Genomic DNA, 15852 nt, shown 5'->3' on the forward strand with positions numbered 1-15852 from the left:
AGTTTCCTGGTGTTTGTGTTTGCAGACGACATCCAGGTCCGGTTCTACGAGGAGGACGACTCGGGTCTGACCTGGGAGGCTCTGGGAGACTTCTCCCCCACAGACGTCCACAGACAGGTGAGCGTTCCTGCACATGGAGCATTTTAACCTGCAGCTCCTGGCGGGTCATTAACCGTGCTGTGTTACCGTGCCGACAGTTCGCCATCGTCTTTAAGACGCCAAAGTATCGAGACCAGAACCTGCAGAAACCGACGTCTGTGTTCGTCCAGCTGAAGAGAAAGTCTGACAACGAGACCAGCGAGCCTAAGCCCTTCACCTACCACCCCCAGATCATAGGTAGGTCACAGGAGCGCTGCGTTTCAGGGGAGGAAGGTCAGCCTGGGAAACAGCTCAGGAAACGTTTAATCTGCAGGGCCCTAAAACACCTCAGCTCCGCTTCCTCAGTCTGATGGTCGTTCACAAACCTGCCAGTTCTTAAAACAGGGTTCGTACAGGTGCTGGAAATCCTTGACAATGCTTGGATTTCAATATTGTGTTTTCAAGGTTTGAAAAGTGCTTAAATTTTGGATTTTTAGTGCTTGAAACTGCTTGAAAATGTAACTTTTTTAAATAAAAAAAAAAACTGTCTGATTAAATAGTTCACTTATGAGCATGTGACCTGTCGGTCTGTTTGTGACCCCGCCCCTCCCCCGGAGACAGAGTCGCCGTTCTGATGAGTGCTGGCTGGAAAACTGCAAATCCCAATTATGGATAAGACGAGTATGGAATTATATTTAAGTCAAAACGCGGGAGAAATAATGAGAAATAATGTGATTCTGCGAGCGCAGGTATTCATTCCTCACGAGGAAATTCAACAAGTCGTGTGCGTAGGACTCCAGAAACACGGTGCACACGCTGTCCACGCGCTGCTGCGGGGTCACGCTCTCGTCAGGAAACTGTGATTGGTCACTTTGATGTTCAGGTTCCTGCGTTAGACCGAGTTACACCGCGGCAGCAACGTGGAGCTGCTTTAAACCGGATTTGCTCCCAGTCTGGAGACTAAAGTTTCCAGAATTAACCATCAGTAGTTATTGTTTTCTGTCCTGTGACCTATGGCATAACAACATCTTTTTAATATGATTAAAACATGTGAAAGAGTTGAGTGTGTATGTATTTCTATAAATATGTATCACAGTGTTAATGTGCTGGAAAATCCTGAAAACCTTGGACCTTGAAAGTGCTTAAAGTGCTTGACTTTGACCCTGGAAAAGGCATATGAACCCTGATAAAAACACATTAAAATCAGCTGGAAGCATTAATAACCCCAGCAGCTGGCGGCCTCATTTTAATACAGTTTGTACTGTCTGTATCCCAGCGCTGCCCCCTGCTGCTTCAACATCACCTGACTGAGTCATTATTGATTTCAAAGGTGGTTAGCATGAATGTGTGTGTGTGTGTGTGTGTGTGTGTGTGTGTGTGTGTGTGTGTGTGTGTGTGTGCGTTCAGACAAAGAGGAGGTGCAGAGGAAGAGGCAGAAGACTTTACCCAACTTCCAGGATTTCAGTGGTCACGGAGGAGGAGGCCTGTACAGAGGAGGAGGAGGAGGAGGAGGAGGAGGTCCAGCTGCAGGAGGAGGACCTGGATCTGCAGGTAGACTCGTGCTGTGGGCCAACAGAGAACACTTCATGGTTTAAGTGGCATCAGTGACACATTCCTGACTTTATGTCATGTCTTAATCTCTTCCTGTGTTTGTGTGGCTCTTCCTGCAGGATACTACCAGGGCTTCACTACCTACAACTATGGAGGAGGAGGGGGTGGAGGAGGAGGAGGATTCCCCACAGGATACTCAGCTGGTCTGGGGGGAGGAGGAGGAGGAGGAGGAGGGATCAAACACGGTGAGGAGCTGCGATGACGTGTTATTCAAACTTAAACCAGGAGGCGGAGCTCAAAACCTGACGTCTAATTTATGATTTTAGATGGAAAAAAATCCAAGATTATAAAGATGCAGATTTATGAGAAAAAACAGGAGCAGAGAATCAAACCTTAAATGTTCTGTGAGAACATACGTTTGAAAATCAGGACGAAACATTTATTATAAATTACTGTCAGATAAAATCTATAAAGTCAGACCAGAAAAAAAATCTGATATTTTGTGACTTTTCTCATTAATTTACCTTCACAGATGTTCTGAGACATTAAAAATCACAAACATAATTCAATATCAGATCATATCTAAGATGGTTTCTTCATAAATGATCATTTATAAGGTAAAAACTTGGATCATAGTTTAAATTATGAGAAAAGTCTTGATGGTTTCATGAGGAGGAGGTCTCCTGGATGACAAACTTTGATTCTATCTGAAACATTTAATCATGAATTAGAACGTTTGGTTATTCTGAGGTTATAATGTAGCAGCTTTTTGAGGAAAAACTCATAATCACTAAATAATCTCAGATAAAACCTGAATCTGAATATTCTCTTACAAAGTTATACATTTAAATCAAATATCTTTGATGTTCTCTGAGTTCATAAATCTGTGTGGGGAAAAACTGAGATCTGGGATCATAAAGAGGGAAAACACCAGGAAAAGGATGCTTCAGTTTTCAAAGTGAAGCTGAAGAAACTCAGATTTGTGTTTCCAGCTGGATTATCTGAGCAGACTCCAAGTTTCTGACGCTCGTCTCCGGGTGCAGACGCTCCAATTAATTTGGGAATTTGTTTCTATTTTGACTCAAAGCCTCTCAGGGCAGCGCCGCAGACGACGACGGCGACTCAGACGATGACTCGCCATCAGCGGCCGCGCTGCTGGTTTCAGCCCGGCCTGAGGGCGCGGAGGTCGGGCAGAGGAGCGAGGACGGAGGGGTGGAGCCAGAAACACAGAGAGGTAAACACAAGTCCTCTGAAGGTGCTGCTTGTTGGTTCCTTCAGGACTGAAGCTGGGGATCATTTTCAGTCTGTTAATCTGGTTGGAGTGATCACTTCCACTTACAGATGTTCAGGTCACACTGATGGAAAATGGAAAAATCAGGATTAGTTTTTAAGGAGCTTTTAGGTGTTCCAAAGGAAAAGGCTTCCAGAAGATCCTGTTCTCGATCGAGCCTTCGTTTTGTCTCCTCCAGAGTGCGATGCCAAGGAGCAGCTGGTTCAGGTGACCAACCTACAGTTGCAGGCGCTCTTTCAGTACTCGGTTACAGGAGATTCGGCGTACCTGCTGGCACCACAGCGCTCCCTAATGGCCGCGCAGGACGTGGATGGTGACACGTCAGTAAACACATTGCTGATCAGATTTCCACACATTTTGTTCGCCGTGTAGTGACGCCTCCTTTTTCTCCTCTCAGTGGGCTTCATCTGGCTGTTCTCCACAGCCAGCGGGAGGCGCTGAAGAGTCTAACGCAGGTGGTGTCTGCTCTTCCCGGAGAGGAGGTGCTCAACATGAGGAACCACCTGTACCAGGTACTGAAGCTGGTCGTCTCCAATCTCACAGATCAGAAAGCTTCAGGTCAGCGAGCTAAAGCATCCTGCCTCTGTTTCCCAGACTCCTTTGCACCTGGCTGTCATCACTCAGCAGAAGGAGGCGGTGGCAGCGCTGCTGTCGGCCGGTGCCGACCCAACTTTGACGGATCGTCACGGCAACACAGTGCTGCACCTGGCAGCTCAGCAGGAAGGAGGGATGGTACAATTTTTACTGCTTCACAGAGAGCTGAGAGAGCTGCTGGACCAGACCAACACAGCAGGTGCACGCACGCATATACATGCACGCACGTTTTTTCACAGTGTGGTTTTTAAGGATGAAACAAAAAGCGTTTCACGTGACGTTTATACACACCAAAGTTTGCATTCGTTTTTGTGTGTAAAGGCCTTTAGGCTGTTAGACAGATGTGCTGCAGACCACTCGATGCCTCTTCTGCTCCCAGCAGCTAACGTTAGCTCAGCGCAGCGGCGTCCGTATGTAGGGTTTGTGTTGGCGTCAGATGAAGGACGAGTTAGTGTTGACCTTTGGTAACTTTGCTGTTTTAGCGCATTGGATCTGATCTGAGCCTGTAAAACTCAGTCACACAGCGGTGGCAGCAACTGTTTTTGTGAGGTGAACTTTCTGTTTTTGTTCGAGTGGCGATGTCATTTAATGTGTCAGACATTATCGTTATAATCGTCTTGTCCTACATCCTGTTTGAAAACCGGCTTCCCTGTAAACCTGTTTTCAGGTCTGTGTGCGATCCACCTGGCAGTTCTGGCCAACCAGCTGTCTTCTCTCAGGGAGCTGCTGGAGGGTGGGGCCAACGTGGAGGCCCAGGAACGCAGCTGTGGACGGACGGCCCTCCATCTCACCACCGAAACGGACAACGTATCGCTGGCCGGCTGCCTGCTGCTGGAGGTATTCTGGGGTTACTGGGCAGACTGGGACTTGAGTGACCAATCAGAACAGAGATGCGGAGACCTTTGCTGAAGGCTTTGCTGGGTCAGGTTCAGTGTTAGAGCTGCAGCAAATCATCATCTCATCAGTAAACTGATTACATGTTCATAGAGATGGACAAATGTGAGAAATAATTTCCCTCACAGGTGACTCACAGGTGAGACTTTCAGTTTAATATCATCGGCTTAGAAAAGCATCAAAACTTTCACCTACAAAGATTTTAAATTTTATTATAGTAATGAAGTTTATTAGTTCAGCACTGATACACAGCAGTGTGAGAAAGACAATGAAAGTCATACAGTTGGTAAAAAGATTAAAAACCATAAATTCAGACTTGCAGTGCTCGAGTACAACATCCAGTCTGTAAGGTAGAGATGAGCGTCATCGGCATACGTGTGCAATCAAACGTTTCTGTGTAACTTTACCTTTGATCGATTGTTTGATGCACAAAGGAAAAAGATTATAAGAAAGCCTGTCGATAAAAATGTGTCTTTAAAAGTGATTTAATAGATTCTGAGGAGAAAATACGGAGTTCTTCAGGCAGGAACTCAGGAGCAAACGATGGTGGGAACTGTTCCATAATCGCCTGGTTGATGTTAAACAGCCCATCAAAGGTAACATTTTAGGTAAAATAAGTTTTAAAGGTGATTCAATCGAGGATACTGACAGAGCAGCCTGCAGTTCTTCAGGCAGGTCGATCCACAACAGCAAACGCTCGGTTGTCTTTAGGTTTTAAGTATAATGTAGGCATTTCCTGCCTCTGGAGGATAAGATTTACATTCTGGAACTATGAAGGGCATTAAATGTGAACTCTTTACATCCTTGCTGCTGCATTATGAACAGTTTGATATCAACCAGCCTTTGATACCATCATAACCACAGTCTGCATATGAGGGTGGATCCAGCCTGTTGGTCTTAACTCTGTCCCCTATAAATATGACCTCACCTGTACCCTTAATCACGAGTTTTGACACCTCAATATGTATCAGTAAAGACGCGGTTTGGCGACCATCAGAATAGGTTCCAGGTTTTTACGAGGACAGCCCAAAGTAAGCTGTGCAGATCACCCTCACCAACTTCTGATTTTGTTCTGGAAGCACAAACCACTCAGAAAAGGGAAGCGATGGGGGTGTACCAGTGGCGGATGCTGGTCTTTCAATGAGGGGAAGCTCAGTTTCGGCCTACATCATAAAATGTGTCAGTGGGAAGAGCTTTGTGCCCCTCATGGGGAGGACATCGACAACATCACGGACTGCATCACTGATTACATCAATTTCTGCGTGGAAAACATTGTGCCCACCAGGAGGGTACGGTGTTTTTTAAACAACAAACCCTGGATCAACTCTGAAATAAAGGCTCTCCTGAAGGAGAAGAAGAGAGCCTTTAGATCAGGAAATAAGGAGGAGCTGAGAGCCGTGCAGAAGGATCTGAGAAGGAAAATCAGGGATGGAAAAAATATCTACAGGAAGAAGATGGAGGACCAGCTACAGCAGAGCAACATCAGTGGGGTTTGGAGGAGTTTGAACTCAATTTCAGGCCACAAACCAAGCCCTAGGGTTGTGGGAGACTTAGAGTGGGTTAACAACCTGAACCAGTTCTTTAACAGGTTTGACCAGCAACCCACCCCTCCCCCAGCCCAGTCCCCCCTGCTGTCAGCCCCACCATCTTTAATGACTGCCAACCTTTCTTCTTCTTGGGACCTCACACCTCTCAGCTCTCAGCCATCACCCACCCCCTTCAATTCTGAGGACTCCATCTCACAACCCCCATCCCCCACCTCCATCTTGTCCCTCTCAACTCATCATGTGAGGAAGGAGCTACGTAAGATCAAGGTGCGAAAGGCTGCTGGTCCAGACGGCATCAGCTCCAGGCTCCTGAGGTGCTGCGCAGATCAGCTGTGTGGCATCATGGGATACATGTTCAACCTGAGCTTGAAGCTGGGGAAAGTACCACAACTGTGGAAGACCTCCTGTGTGGTACCGGTACCAAAGACCAAACATCCAAAGGATCTTAGCAGCTACAGGCCGGTAGCCCTGACATCGCATCTAATGAAGACCCTCGAGAGGCTGGTCCTCAACCATCTACGCCTCATGGTGTCGTCTTCGTTGGACCCGCTGCAGTTCGCCTACCGGCCTGGCATCGGGGTGGATGACGCCATCATCTACCTCCTGCACCGAGCTCTGACCCACCTGGAGAAGCCTGGAAGCACTGTGAGGATCATGTTCTTTGATTTCTCCAGTGCTTTTAACACCATCCAGCCAGGACTTCTGAGAGACAAGCTGGAACTGTCAGGAGTGGACCACCACATCTCCGAGTGGATACTGGACTACCTCACTGACCGCCCACAGTACGTGAGGACACAGGGCTGTGTCTCTGACAGGCTGGTCTGCAGTACGGGGGCCCCACAGGGAACTGTGCTGGCACCGTTCCTCTTCACCCTCTACACTGCAGACTTCTCCATCAACTCCCCACGCTGCCATCTGCAGAAGTTCTCTGACGACTCTGCCATAGTTGGCCTCATCACAGGTGAGGATGACTCAGAGTACAGACAGTGGACTCAGGACTTTGTGGACTGGTGCCAGCGGAACCACCTCCTGATCAACGCCGCTAAAACCAAGGAGCTGGTGGTGGATTTCCGCAGGCGCAGACCCACCACACGGACACCGGTGAACATCCAGGGAGTGGACATTGAGATAGTGGACTCTTATAAGTACCTGGGTGTTCACCTAAACAATAAACTGGACTGGACTCATAACACTGATGCGCTCTACAGGAAGGGTCAGAGCAGACTCTACCTGCTGAGAAGGCTGAGGTCTTTTGGAGTGCAGGGGACACTCCTGAAGACCTTCTATGACTCTGTGGTGGCATCAGCCATCTTCTATGCAGCAGTATGTTGGAGCAGCAGCTTGTCTACAGCTGAGAGGAAGAGGATAGACAAGCTCATCAGGAAAGCCAGCTCTGTCCTAGGATGTCCTCTCGACTCAGTGCAGGTGGTGGGAGACAGAAGGACTCTGACCAAAATAACATCACTGATGGACAAGGTCTCCCATCCCATGCATGAAACTGTTGCTGAGCTGGAGAGCTCCTTCAGTGACAGACTGCTGCATCCTAAATGCACAAAGGAGCGTTACCGCAGATCCTTCCTCCCAGCAGCTGTAAGACTTTATAACCATCACTGCTCCCAACAAAAACCACAATAGCCTACACAATGTAGGATAATATATAATATACTGTAAATAGTCCGGCACATCATGCACATTGTATATAGTGTTATTATTATTAGTAGTATTAAGGTTAATATTGTTTGTTGATTTTATATATATTCTTTTCTTAATAGTGTGAATTATTATATCTTTATTTATATTTATAATAACTGCGGCTGCTGTTACACCCAAATTTCCCCTCTGTGGGACAATAAAGGCTGTTTCTTCTTCTTCTTCTTCTTCTTCTTCTTCTTTATTTATACAGCAGCACCCGCTGGACAGAAACTGCAATAGAAGTCAGAAAGAGTGATAGAAGTCAGTCTCCAAACACAAGCAGCTACAAAAACCCACCAGAAATAGAAGCTCGATTTGTCGCTAGTCGTTTTTAACAAAGAAAATGCCGCTAAGAGGATTAGGAAAGTCTCCGGTTCAACTCAGAACAGAATGAAAATGCTCCCACGGATGTTTACACCAAAAGATCTCTGATTCGCTCATTTCGCTGTCAATCAAAAAGGGATTCAGCCTCAGACAGATCATCCAATCATCATGCAGAAGCTGAGCGTCCGGGCCAGCCGAGGCCAGCCCACTGCCCCATAGACCCCCAGAGACGCTGAGTGTCCGATGGGCGGGACAAAGCCCAGCATTTATCCAATGACTCGTCTCGTTTCGCTGCTTTCTTTGCTTCGCTATTGAACTCTGTAGACGCTCAGCGTCCACGCTGTTTAAAGCCATGTGAAGCTGCGGGAACGAGTGAGAGGAAAGCCGCGTCGTTACCGGTGATAAGAAGCTGATTCTGAACAAAAGTTGTAGCGAATATTTAGTCAGTGACATGTACACACAACAGTATATATTTGACCACTTATTTTTTGACATTTTAGGGGAAGCTGAGCTTCCCTTGCAGTCTTAGAGCAATCGCCTCTGGGGTGTACCTTGGTAGGTGTCCGAGGGAGAACGAGATAAACCAGCATTCCTTTATGTGGCCAGCAGGGGGCGACTCCTCTGAGCTCAGCTGCTAGTTTCAAATCTTGTAATCAAACCGAGAGGAAATGAAAGTACGAACTGACATCTGAGCGTCCCTAAAACGCAGCATCGAGCGAATTCTGGCCACATTCCTGAGAGTGTGGAAATGAGATGTTGCTTATATGTTTCTCAGAGGTGAGAGTCGGGTCATCGTGACCCGAAGAAGGATGCAGTTAATGGGGGCCAGAGACTGGCGGCTCAGTTTTATCTGAGTTTGCAGCTGTGAAATCAGATGTCGAGTGACCTTTGCATGAAGTTTAATGCTGTGTGTGCAATTCTGCCATCAGGGAAACGCCAACGTGGACTGCTGCACCTTCAACGGCTCCACACCCCTCCACATCGCTGCAGGGCGGGGCTCCGTCAAGCTAACGGCTCTCCTGATGGCTGCAGGTAGGTTTTCATTAAAGTTCACAGTTCTTCTGTTCACCAGGAGCTCATTTACACACTGAACTCGTTCATCGCTCACACCTTCATTTCAGCAGTTAAGCTGTTAACAGGAGAACGCTGTTAAAGACTAACGTCTGAGTAAAAACAGGAAGTAAATGATAATGAACCCTCTGGGGCCGTTTTTGACCACTTTTACCTTCTTTGGTATCACGGTTTTCGGCAGTCCTGTGTGACTGTTCAGTTATTAACACACTGAACCTAAAATCACACAAAAAAATGAAATCTGAGTAGAAAAAAGTTTGATTTTTTTTTTTTACTGTGAAAACTACAAACATGTTTAACAAACTATTTTTATAACTTAAAAACAAATATTTGTAAATTTCAAAAACACAAATTTAGCAAACAAAGTTATAAATAACTACATTAAAATGCTGCAGGTGTTTTTGTACAGCTGTTTACAATCAGGAGTCACAGTTCCTGTCCTCCACAGACAGAGGGCGCCATCACAGGCAAACCTCACCACGTCATCGTGGTCTGGCTTTCACCACCTTTTCAACCAAATATCACATGTTGCCATATAACTTTATGATTGGTTGATGTGGTGCATTTTTCCACCAGTAGGAAAGGGGATGTTGTGAATTTTTGGGGGTTTTTTTTCCTTGGGGGGGGGGGTGGTATTTGTAAGCGAAGATCCCATTTTTGCCGTTTTTTTCCTGCACGAAATGCACTTCAAACTTGAGGATAATATACAAAAAAAACATGTTGTAAATTATTGATAACTGGTTTTTCTTGGCCTATCAACACAATTCACAAACTGGTGCGTCGTTTAAGGCCACAAGGCAGCGTCCTGATTCTATGTCATCTTAAATCGGCGATGTCATTGGACGCGCCAGCATGTCTGTCGACCCCAGAGGGTTAATGACCTGTGGAGCTGAAAAACTGCAGTTCCTCTAATGTCCACTTGAGGCTCCAGCAGTGACTCAGTCTCCACAGACTCCCATGTTAACTCTTTAACAGCAGGTGATCGCCACACATGAACAGCTGGTTAACCCCGAGCGTGTCACAGCTGAGACGTCTGAACAAACACACTTTGAGTTACTGTCAGAAAAATTCAAATGGTTTCTGAAAGCTGAGCATCCAGCAGGGTTATTATGGTCATTGTTGCCGAACAGCGAGACATTTGAAGTATGTTGTGTCGCCGATGACAGGTTTGGTATTAAAGGGTTAAAATGTCCACCTGTAAGTGATATTTAGCCCCCCCCCCACACACACACCTGACAGTTTTTCATGGTTAATTTGTTCATATTTGTGTGCTTTCAGGTGCGGACCCTCAGAAGGAGAACTTTGAGCCACTGTTCTTCAGGGAGGAGGAAGAGGAGGAGGAGTGCTGTGAAAAAGAGAGCAAGGATGAGGAAGAGGATGAAGGGTACATCCCAGGAACAACTCCCATCAACATGGCTGCCACCACTCAGGTAGAGCGAGTTTCTGAGTGTCCGCTGTAACTCAGCACACAACAAAGCAGATTCATGTACCTGCACGTGTGTGTTTACAGGTGTTGGATCTTCTGAATGGTAAAGAATATGAACCAAAGGCACCTCAGAGGACCTTCGTCCCTCCTCAAGGTGAGCTCCTCCTCACACACCTGCTATGTTTCCACCGTGTTTCTGTGAACCGCTCCTTTACGTATGAGTGTGGGCGGGTCCTCGTCTGGACAGGAAGCCGAAGCGCATAAACGTGGGAGAACACGCTCCCCTTTCTGTGCTGCAAATACGTTTTAGGGTCCAAACCAAACTACTGCAGCATCTGTGTGCAGCACAGAGGGAAACACAGACAGAGATTAGAGCAAGACGACAAGTACGCACTTTGTGTCCTTTTATCTGTGATATGAACTGATACAAAGCAGCAAGTTCAGCCTTAGAGCCCAACCTGATTCACAGAAAATCTCCTGTAATACACACCATGCAGTGAGTTGTGGTAGAAAACTTTACATTGAGATGGCAGAGTCACGCCCTCCTGCCGCTTTGGTCACATGTTCGCGGTGGAAAAACCGCTGAGCGGTTTAAATACTGGCACCGGCACCCGGTTGGTGGACAAAGGGCCGCAGACACTTTATCACCGTGCAGGGTTGTAGTTTCAGATGTTGGAGGTCAGTGTGTCATTACCACGAAAGGAAATCACATTAACACACACACAGATGCACAAACATAATCTAAAATGAATGCATCGGTTCACTGATGACATGTTTGTGTCTGTAGGTGACCTGGCGAGCCTGGACGTGGAGGTGAAGCGGGCGCTGTGTGACGCTCTGGAGAGTGAAGGATGCTGGGAGAATCTGGCTCACAGTCTGGGTCTCGGGATCCTCAACACGGCCTTCAGACTGAGCTCCTCCCCTGCCAAAACCCTGCTGGACAGCTACGAGGTAACGCACAGTCACATGACCATCACCTCCACCAGGTAACAACCAGCCGCAGAATTTCTTCTGAGACTTTAACCCAGCGAGGAGACGCTTGTGGTGACGTTCACGTGTGGTACACGCCGCGATTATCATCGTTAATGAAAACGAACGAAATAACAAACTAAAACCGAAAAAACATTTTTGTTAACTGAAATAAAAATGATAATTAAAGGGAAAAAACCCAATAACTAACTAAAACTAAACTATAATGTAAAAGCCAAAACTATAATAACCCTGACGCACACCTGACCCTGAGTCTCAGTGAGACCACCTGTATAAATGACGGTTAAATTAAAAAAATTAATTAAAAAATGTTAGCACGCAAGCTAATGCTCATTTAGAGTCTGCTAATCAGTGACATCACCAAACCACCAACACACACACACACACACACAAACACATACACCAACAGCTGGTCTCCACGGGGATTTCCTGGATGGAGTGACCAGCTGAGCGTTTCCTGCGTCTCCCGCAGGTCTCCGGGGGAACGATTAGGGAGCTGCTGGCTGCTCTGAGGTCAGTCGGAGACTGCAGAGCACTGAGCATCCTGGAGGAGGCGCTGCATCACGAGGACGCTCCAGCCACCAACGAGATGAGTGGTGAGCGAGCTGCACGTGCACATAATGTGTACTGTCAGGTCACATGATCGTGAGTCACTGAGCTGTGTTTCTGCCTGCAGGTGAGCTTCTGTGCGCTCAGGTCCAGGATCTGAAGGTGGACGCTCGAATGGACAGCGGGGTCTGCGACAGCGGGGTGGAGCTTTCCACGGCGTAATGATCCGATTGGTCCGTCTCAGACCAAGTCCACCCGTCGTCCCTCCTCTGGACTGAGTGTGACGCTCGTCTTCGTGATGGCTTCAGGGCTGAAAGTTTCTCTTTAAACTTTTTTTAACCAATTTGTAAAAAACAAAAACGTGATTTTTAAGGCGTGAAAAGTTGAACTGATAGAAAACGCAAAGATTTTACTTTGTTTTTGTCTGTTTTTCGGCCACAACACTCCAACAAAGACAAGAAGCAGCTTCTGTTCCCACAGAGCGAGTAAAGGAAAAACCCACCAAAAATCTCCCCTTTGGTCGGCTGCCTTCTCCTCCTCAGTCGCTCTCTGTGCGCTCGATGGTAAAGTTGTGGATTTGCGGGTTTTTCTGTCCATTTTAACTGCTGAATGCTTCGCTCGGTTTGTTCTTCTGCAGCCGTCTGCAGAGAAAAGGTGCTATGAAAAATGAAATGATTGTAAAGGATCAGATACTCTGTAATCTGGTGTTAGTCTGAGGGCAGAAATGCACCACCTCAGATTAAAGTTGCATAATTAGGAGGAAAAACTCTGAAAATGTGACGATGAGCTGCAGAGTTCAGTGAAAGGTTTGAATCGAGCTGCGACAGCATGATTCAGTCAGTCTCAGAGGTCAGTGAGGTTTCTGTTGGTTTAAAATGACTGGTACAGGTCATCCTAATAAAGTGGTCACTGTGACAGCAGGAACACACCAACGGCTCTTCATGGACAGATAGGAGTGTTTTATTCAGACGCTGCAGATGTCTGAAACTCTGAGCGCTTTTTAAGTATTATTTTTACATTTTTAATGATGATGCTCACAAAAATGAAAGGAACCCTTTTTAATCATCAGGTTAAATTTCTGGGATACTGATGTGGACAGCTAAGCGGCAGAGGGGGTGTCAATCGCTTTCAGCTGCCATCAGGTGTCAGGATGAAGTCCTTGGACCTGTCAGACCCTACGCTGGTGGGTCCTGGGTTCCTCCTGGTTCTTCATGTGGTGAGAGTATGCAGGCAGTTCCTGGAGGATGAAGGAACTGATACCACTGACTGGCCCCCACGCTGGCCTGACCTAAATCCAACAGAACACCTCTGAAACATTACATTTGGGTCCATCTGACACCACCAGGCTGCTGTCCAGGAGTTCAGTGACGCCCTGCTCCAGATCTGGGAGGAGATCCTCCAGGACTCCATCCATCGTCTCATTAGGAGCATCCACGTTTCCAGACATGCATACAAGCATGTGGGGGCCACACAAACTACTGGGGCCCATTTAGAGTTGCTGCAGTGAAATTTCAGCTACATGTTCCAGCTGCTGCATCACTTTCACTCTGTAGGTTCTTCATTTCCATCAGGTGATGTGGCATCCCTTTGTTCCTCACACACCACCCAGTCCACATCCTGCAGGAGTTTTTCCCACTGAGATCTGATGTTCTCAAAGTGTTCCTTTGATTTTCGTGAGCAGTTTCTTCTTACGATCCATCATGAACTGAATCTGATTTTTAATGTTTTTTTCCTCCCCCCTCTGGCATGAGGGGACACTCAGAGAAACAAAATGCATTGTGGGAAAGCTAGTCCAGAGCTGTGGAGATGTGCTGTTCCTGTTTCTGTAATCAGCATATATTTATGTTCCCACCCTGCACTGTACAGTTTAACAAGAGCTTTTAACCTTTTTTAAATGTTTTTTAAATAAATATTTGAAGCGTGTGGGCTTTGCTTTCAGAGCAGTAAATGTGATCAATGTGAATTTAAAGATCTACTTTCAGCTCATTATTTTATGTGTGGCAGCTGACATGGACATAAATGAGTCTTATTCTGCTCATATCTTTTGCTCCAGTGGTCGATGCTCATGTTAAACATGGTCAAAGTTTCTAATAATGAGCTCAGTGTCTGTTTCAGAGTGCTCAACAATCACACAGCTCAGTGTGAGACCAAGATTATCATGAACTGTGATTGTGCAAAACTGCTCTGATGGAGTCCAAGGATAAAATTGTGGAGCTGGAAATGAGCAGCGTCTCAGTTTCAAAGGTTTTTAAAGTTTACAGGAAGTTTGATTTATACTCTGATACAGATGTTTAACAGAGATGAACCCAGAGCGATGAGACGATGGTTAAATCCAGTGAGTCCAGGCACCTGCAGCAGGATGAGTCTCTACATCCATCCACAGTTACAAAGGACCGGCTTAAAAATCATAAACTTGCTTTTAAACTCCTGTTTAAAAAGTAAGTCCCCAAAACGTTCTAAAATGAACTGAAGACAATGAAGAAAAACCTCTACAGCAGGGATCCTCACATCCAGGCCTCGAGGGATCAAATGTCTGAATGACCTCCTCAGTATGCAGTCAGGTTCTCCAGAGTCCTGCTAATGACTTCTCTATTTGACCCAGGTGTGTTGAAGCAGAGACACATGTAAAACCTGCAGGACACCGAACCTCGAGGCCTGGATTTGAGGATCCCTCCAATACATACAGCTTTATGCCCAAAACATCTTTGGGTTGTGTTGAGATCCCAGCTGATGTGAAAATGGGGCTGGGCCATGAATACCACTTTGTACCACAAGATGGTGCTGTGAGTCAACGTGACCTTATTTAACCTGGAAAAGGCTCAAGAAGAAATGGGGACAGAACAAAAAAGCTGCAGCTGCCAAATTTAACCGTCTAACACTGGGTGACCGCCGCTGATGCACCTGTGACCTGCCCTTACCTGCCGTGAACAGCTGGTTAACACCGAGCCTATCACCGCTGAGATGTCTGATCAAACGCACTTTAAATTACCGTAATTACGCCACCATTTGCCAGGTGTTAGGGTTATTATGGTAACTGTTGTCGGAAGTCTGCGAAGAGTGGGACATTTGAAATACGCTGTGTCCCCGACAACACGTTCAGCTTTATGGGGTTAAACAGCTGTACACATCTGTAAATATTTAAGCACTGCCCCCTGCTGGTGGAAGCTTTCGTCAAACCTGGATAAACAGAAGAAAACGGATGGATGCACCTTTATAAGCGGTTTGAGTGACAAGCAAAAATATAAATGCTGAGCAGAGACGCCAACAGGTTATATTTGAAATGAGATCAACAGGTATGAAATCGCCGCCTACCGACCAATCAGGTCTCCAGAAGGATCCCTCAGACGTCAGCGTGCAGGTAGGAGGACGATCTGAAGGTGTTTTATCGACTGAGAAATAGCAACTTCATCCCTGTTTGCTGTTTAGCATGAACACGTGACCCCAAACAGCTGATCTGTTCTCGACCTCAGAGCAAACATCACAGCTGTGACTGACGGCTCCGTGACAGCTGTCAGTCACACAGAGCTTTCCTTCCAGCTTCAAATAACTTTATTAACAAAGCAGCTTTTCCAGCCTTAGTGGCAAGCTCTGATTGGTCTGCCGCAGCTGTCACTGTCAGCGTATATCAGTTTGATCCTTGGTGAAGTCAGCAGACTCCGCCTCCTGGGTTCATTTATTGAGCTGATAACCACCATCATGTGACCTCTGAGCCTGATGATGACGCTATTAGGGCCTGATCTCAAACTCATGAAGGTCGCCTGGACCTGCAGCAGCAGCACATGGACACGTTTGTATCGGTGATGCCACCTGTGAACAAAGCGAATCATTAAAGCGTGGACAGAAAC

The 15852-nt window shown here is 46.6% G+C and overlaps 1 protein-coding gene across 4 annotated transcripts in view; it reads left to right on the forward strand.

The window, feature by feature from the left end:
- The window catches only part of nfkb1 (nuclear factor of kappa light polypeptide gene enhancer in B-cells 1), a 33365-nt gene extending 19433 nt beyond the window's left edge, over positions 1 to 13932 (forward strand). For all 4 annotated transcript variants that reach the window (XM_030739117.1, XM_030739114.1, XM_030739116.1 and 1 more), the window contains 15 exons: positions 26 to 117; positions 198 to 336; positions 1486 to 1629; positions 1749 to 1874; positions 2717 to 2863; positions 3099 to 3240; positions 3318 to 3432; positions 3515 to 3713; positions 4182 to 4351; positions 8901 to 9003; positions 10321 to 10472; positions 10553 to 10622; positions 11256 to 11419; positions 11931 to 12054; positions 12135 to 13932. In XM_030739117.1, the coding sequence (XP_030594977.1) occupies positions 26 to 117; positions 198 to 336; positions 1486 to 1629; positions 1749 to 1874; positions 2717 to 2863; positions 3099 to 3240; positions 3318 to 3432; positions 3515 to 3713; positions 4182 to 4351; positions 8901 to 9003; positions 10321 to 10472; positions 10553 to 10622; positions 11256 to 11419; positions 11931 to 12054; positions 12135 to 12229 (1982 nt within the window). In that variant the 3' untranslated portion in view covers positions 12230 to 13932. The remainder of the gene's footprint in view (positions 1 to 25; positions 118 to 197; positions 337 to 1485; positions 1630 to 1748; positions 1875 to 2716; positions 2864 to 3098; positions 3241 to 3317; positions 3433 to 3514; positions 3714 to 4181; positions 4352 to 8900; positions 9004 to 10320; positions 10473 to 10552; positions 10623 to 11255; positions 11420 to 11930; positions 12055 to 12134) is intronic.
- The last annotated feature ends 1920 nt before the right edge of the window (positions 13933 to 15852 follow it).

The sequence above is a fragment of the Archocentrus centrarchus genome, chromosome 10 (genome assembly GCF_007364275.1).
Source record: "Archocentrus centrarchus isolate MPI-CPG fArcCen1 chromosome 10, fArcCen1, whole genome shotgun sequence".
NCBI lineage: Eukaryota > Metazoa > Chordata > Actinopteri > Cichliformes > Cichlidae > Archocentrus > Archocentrus centrarchus.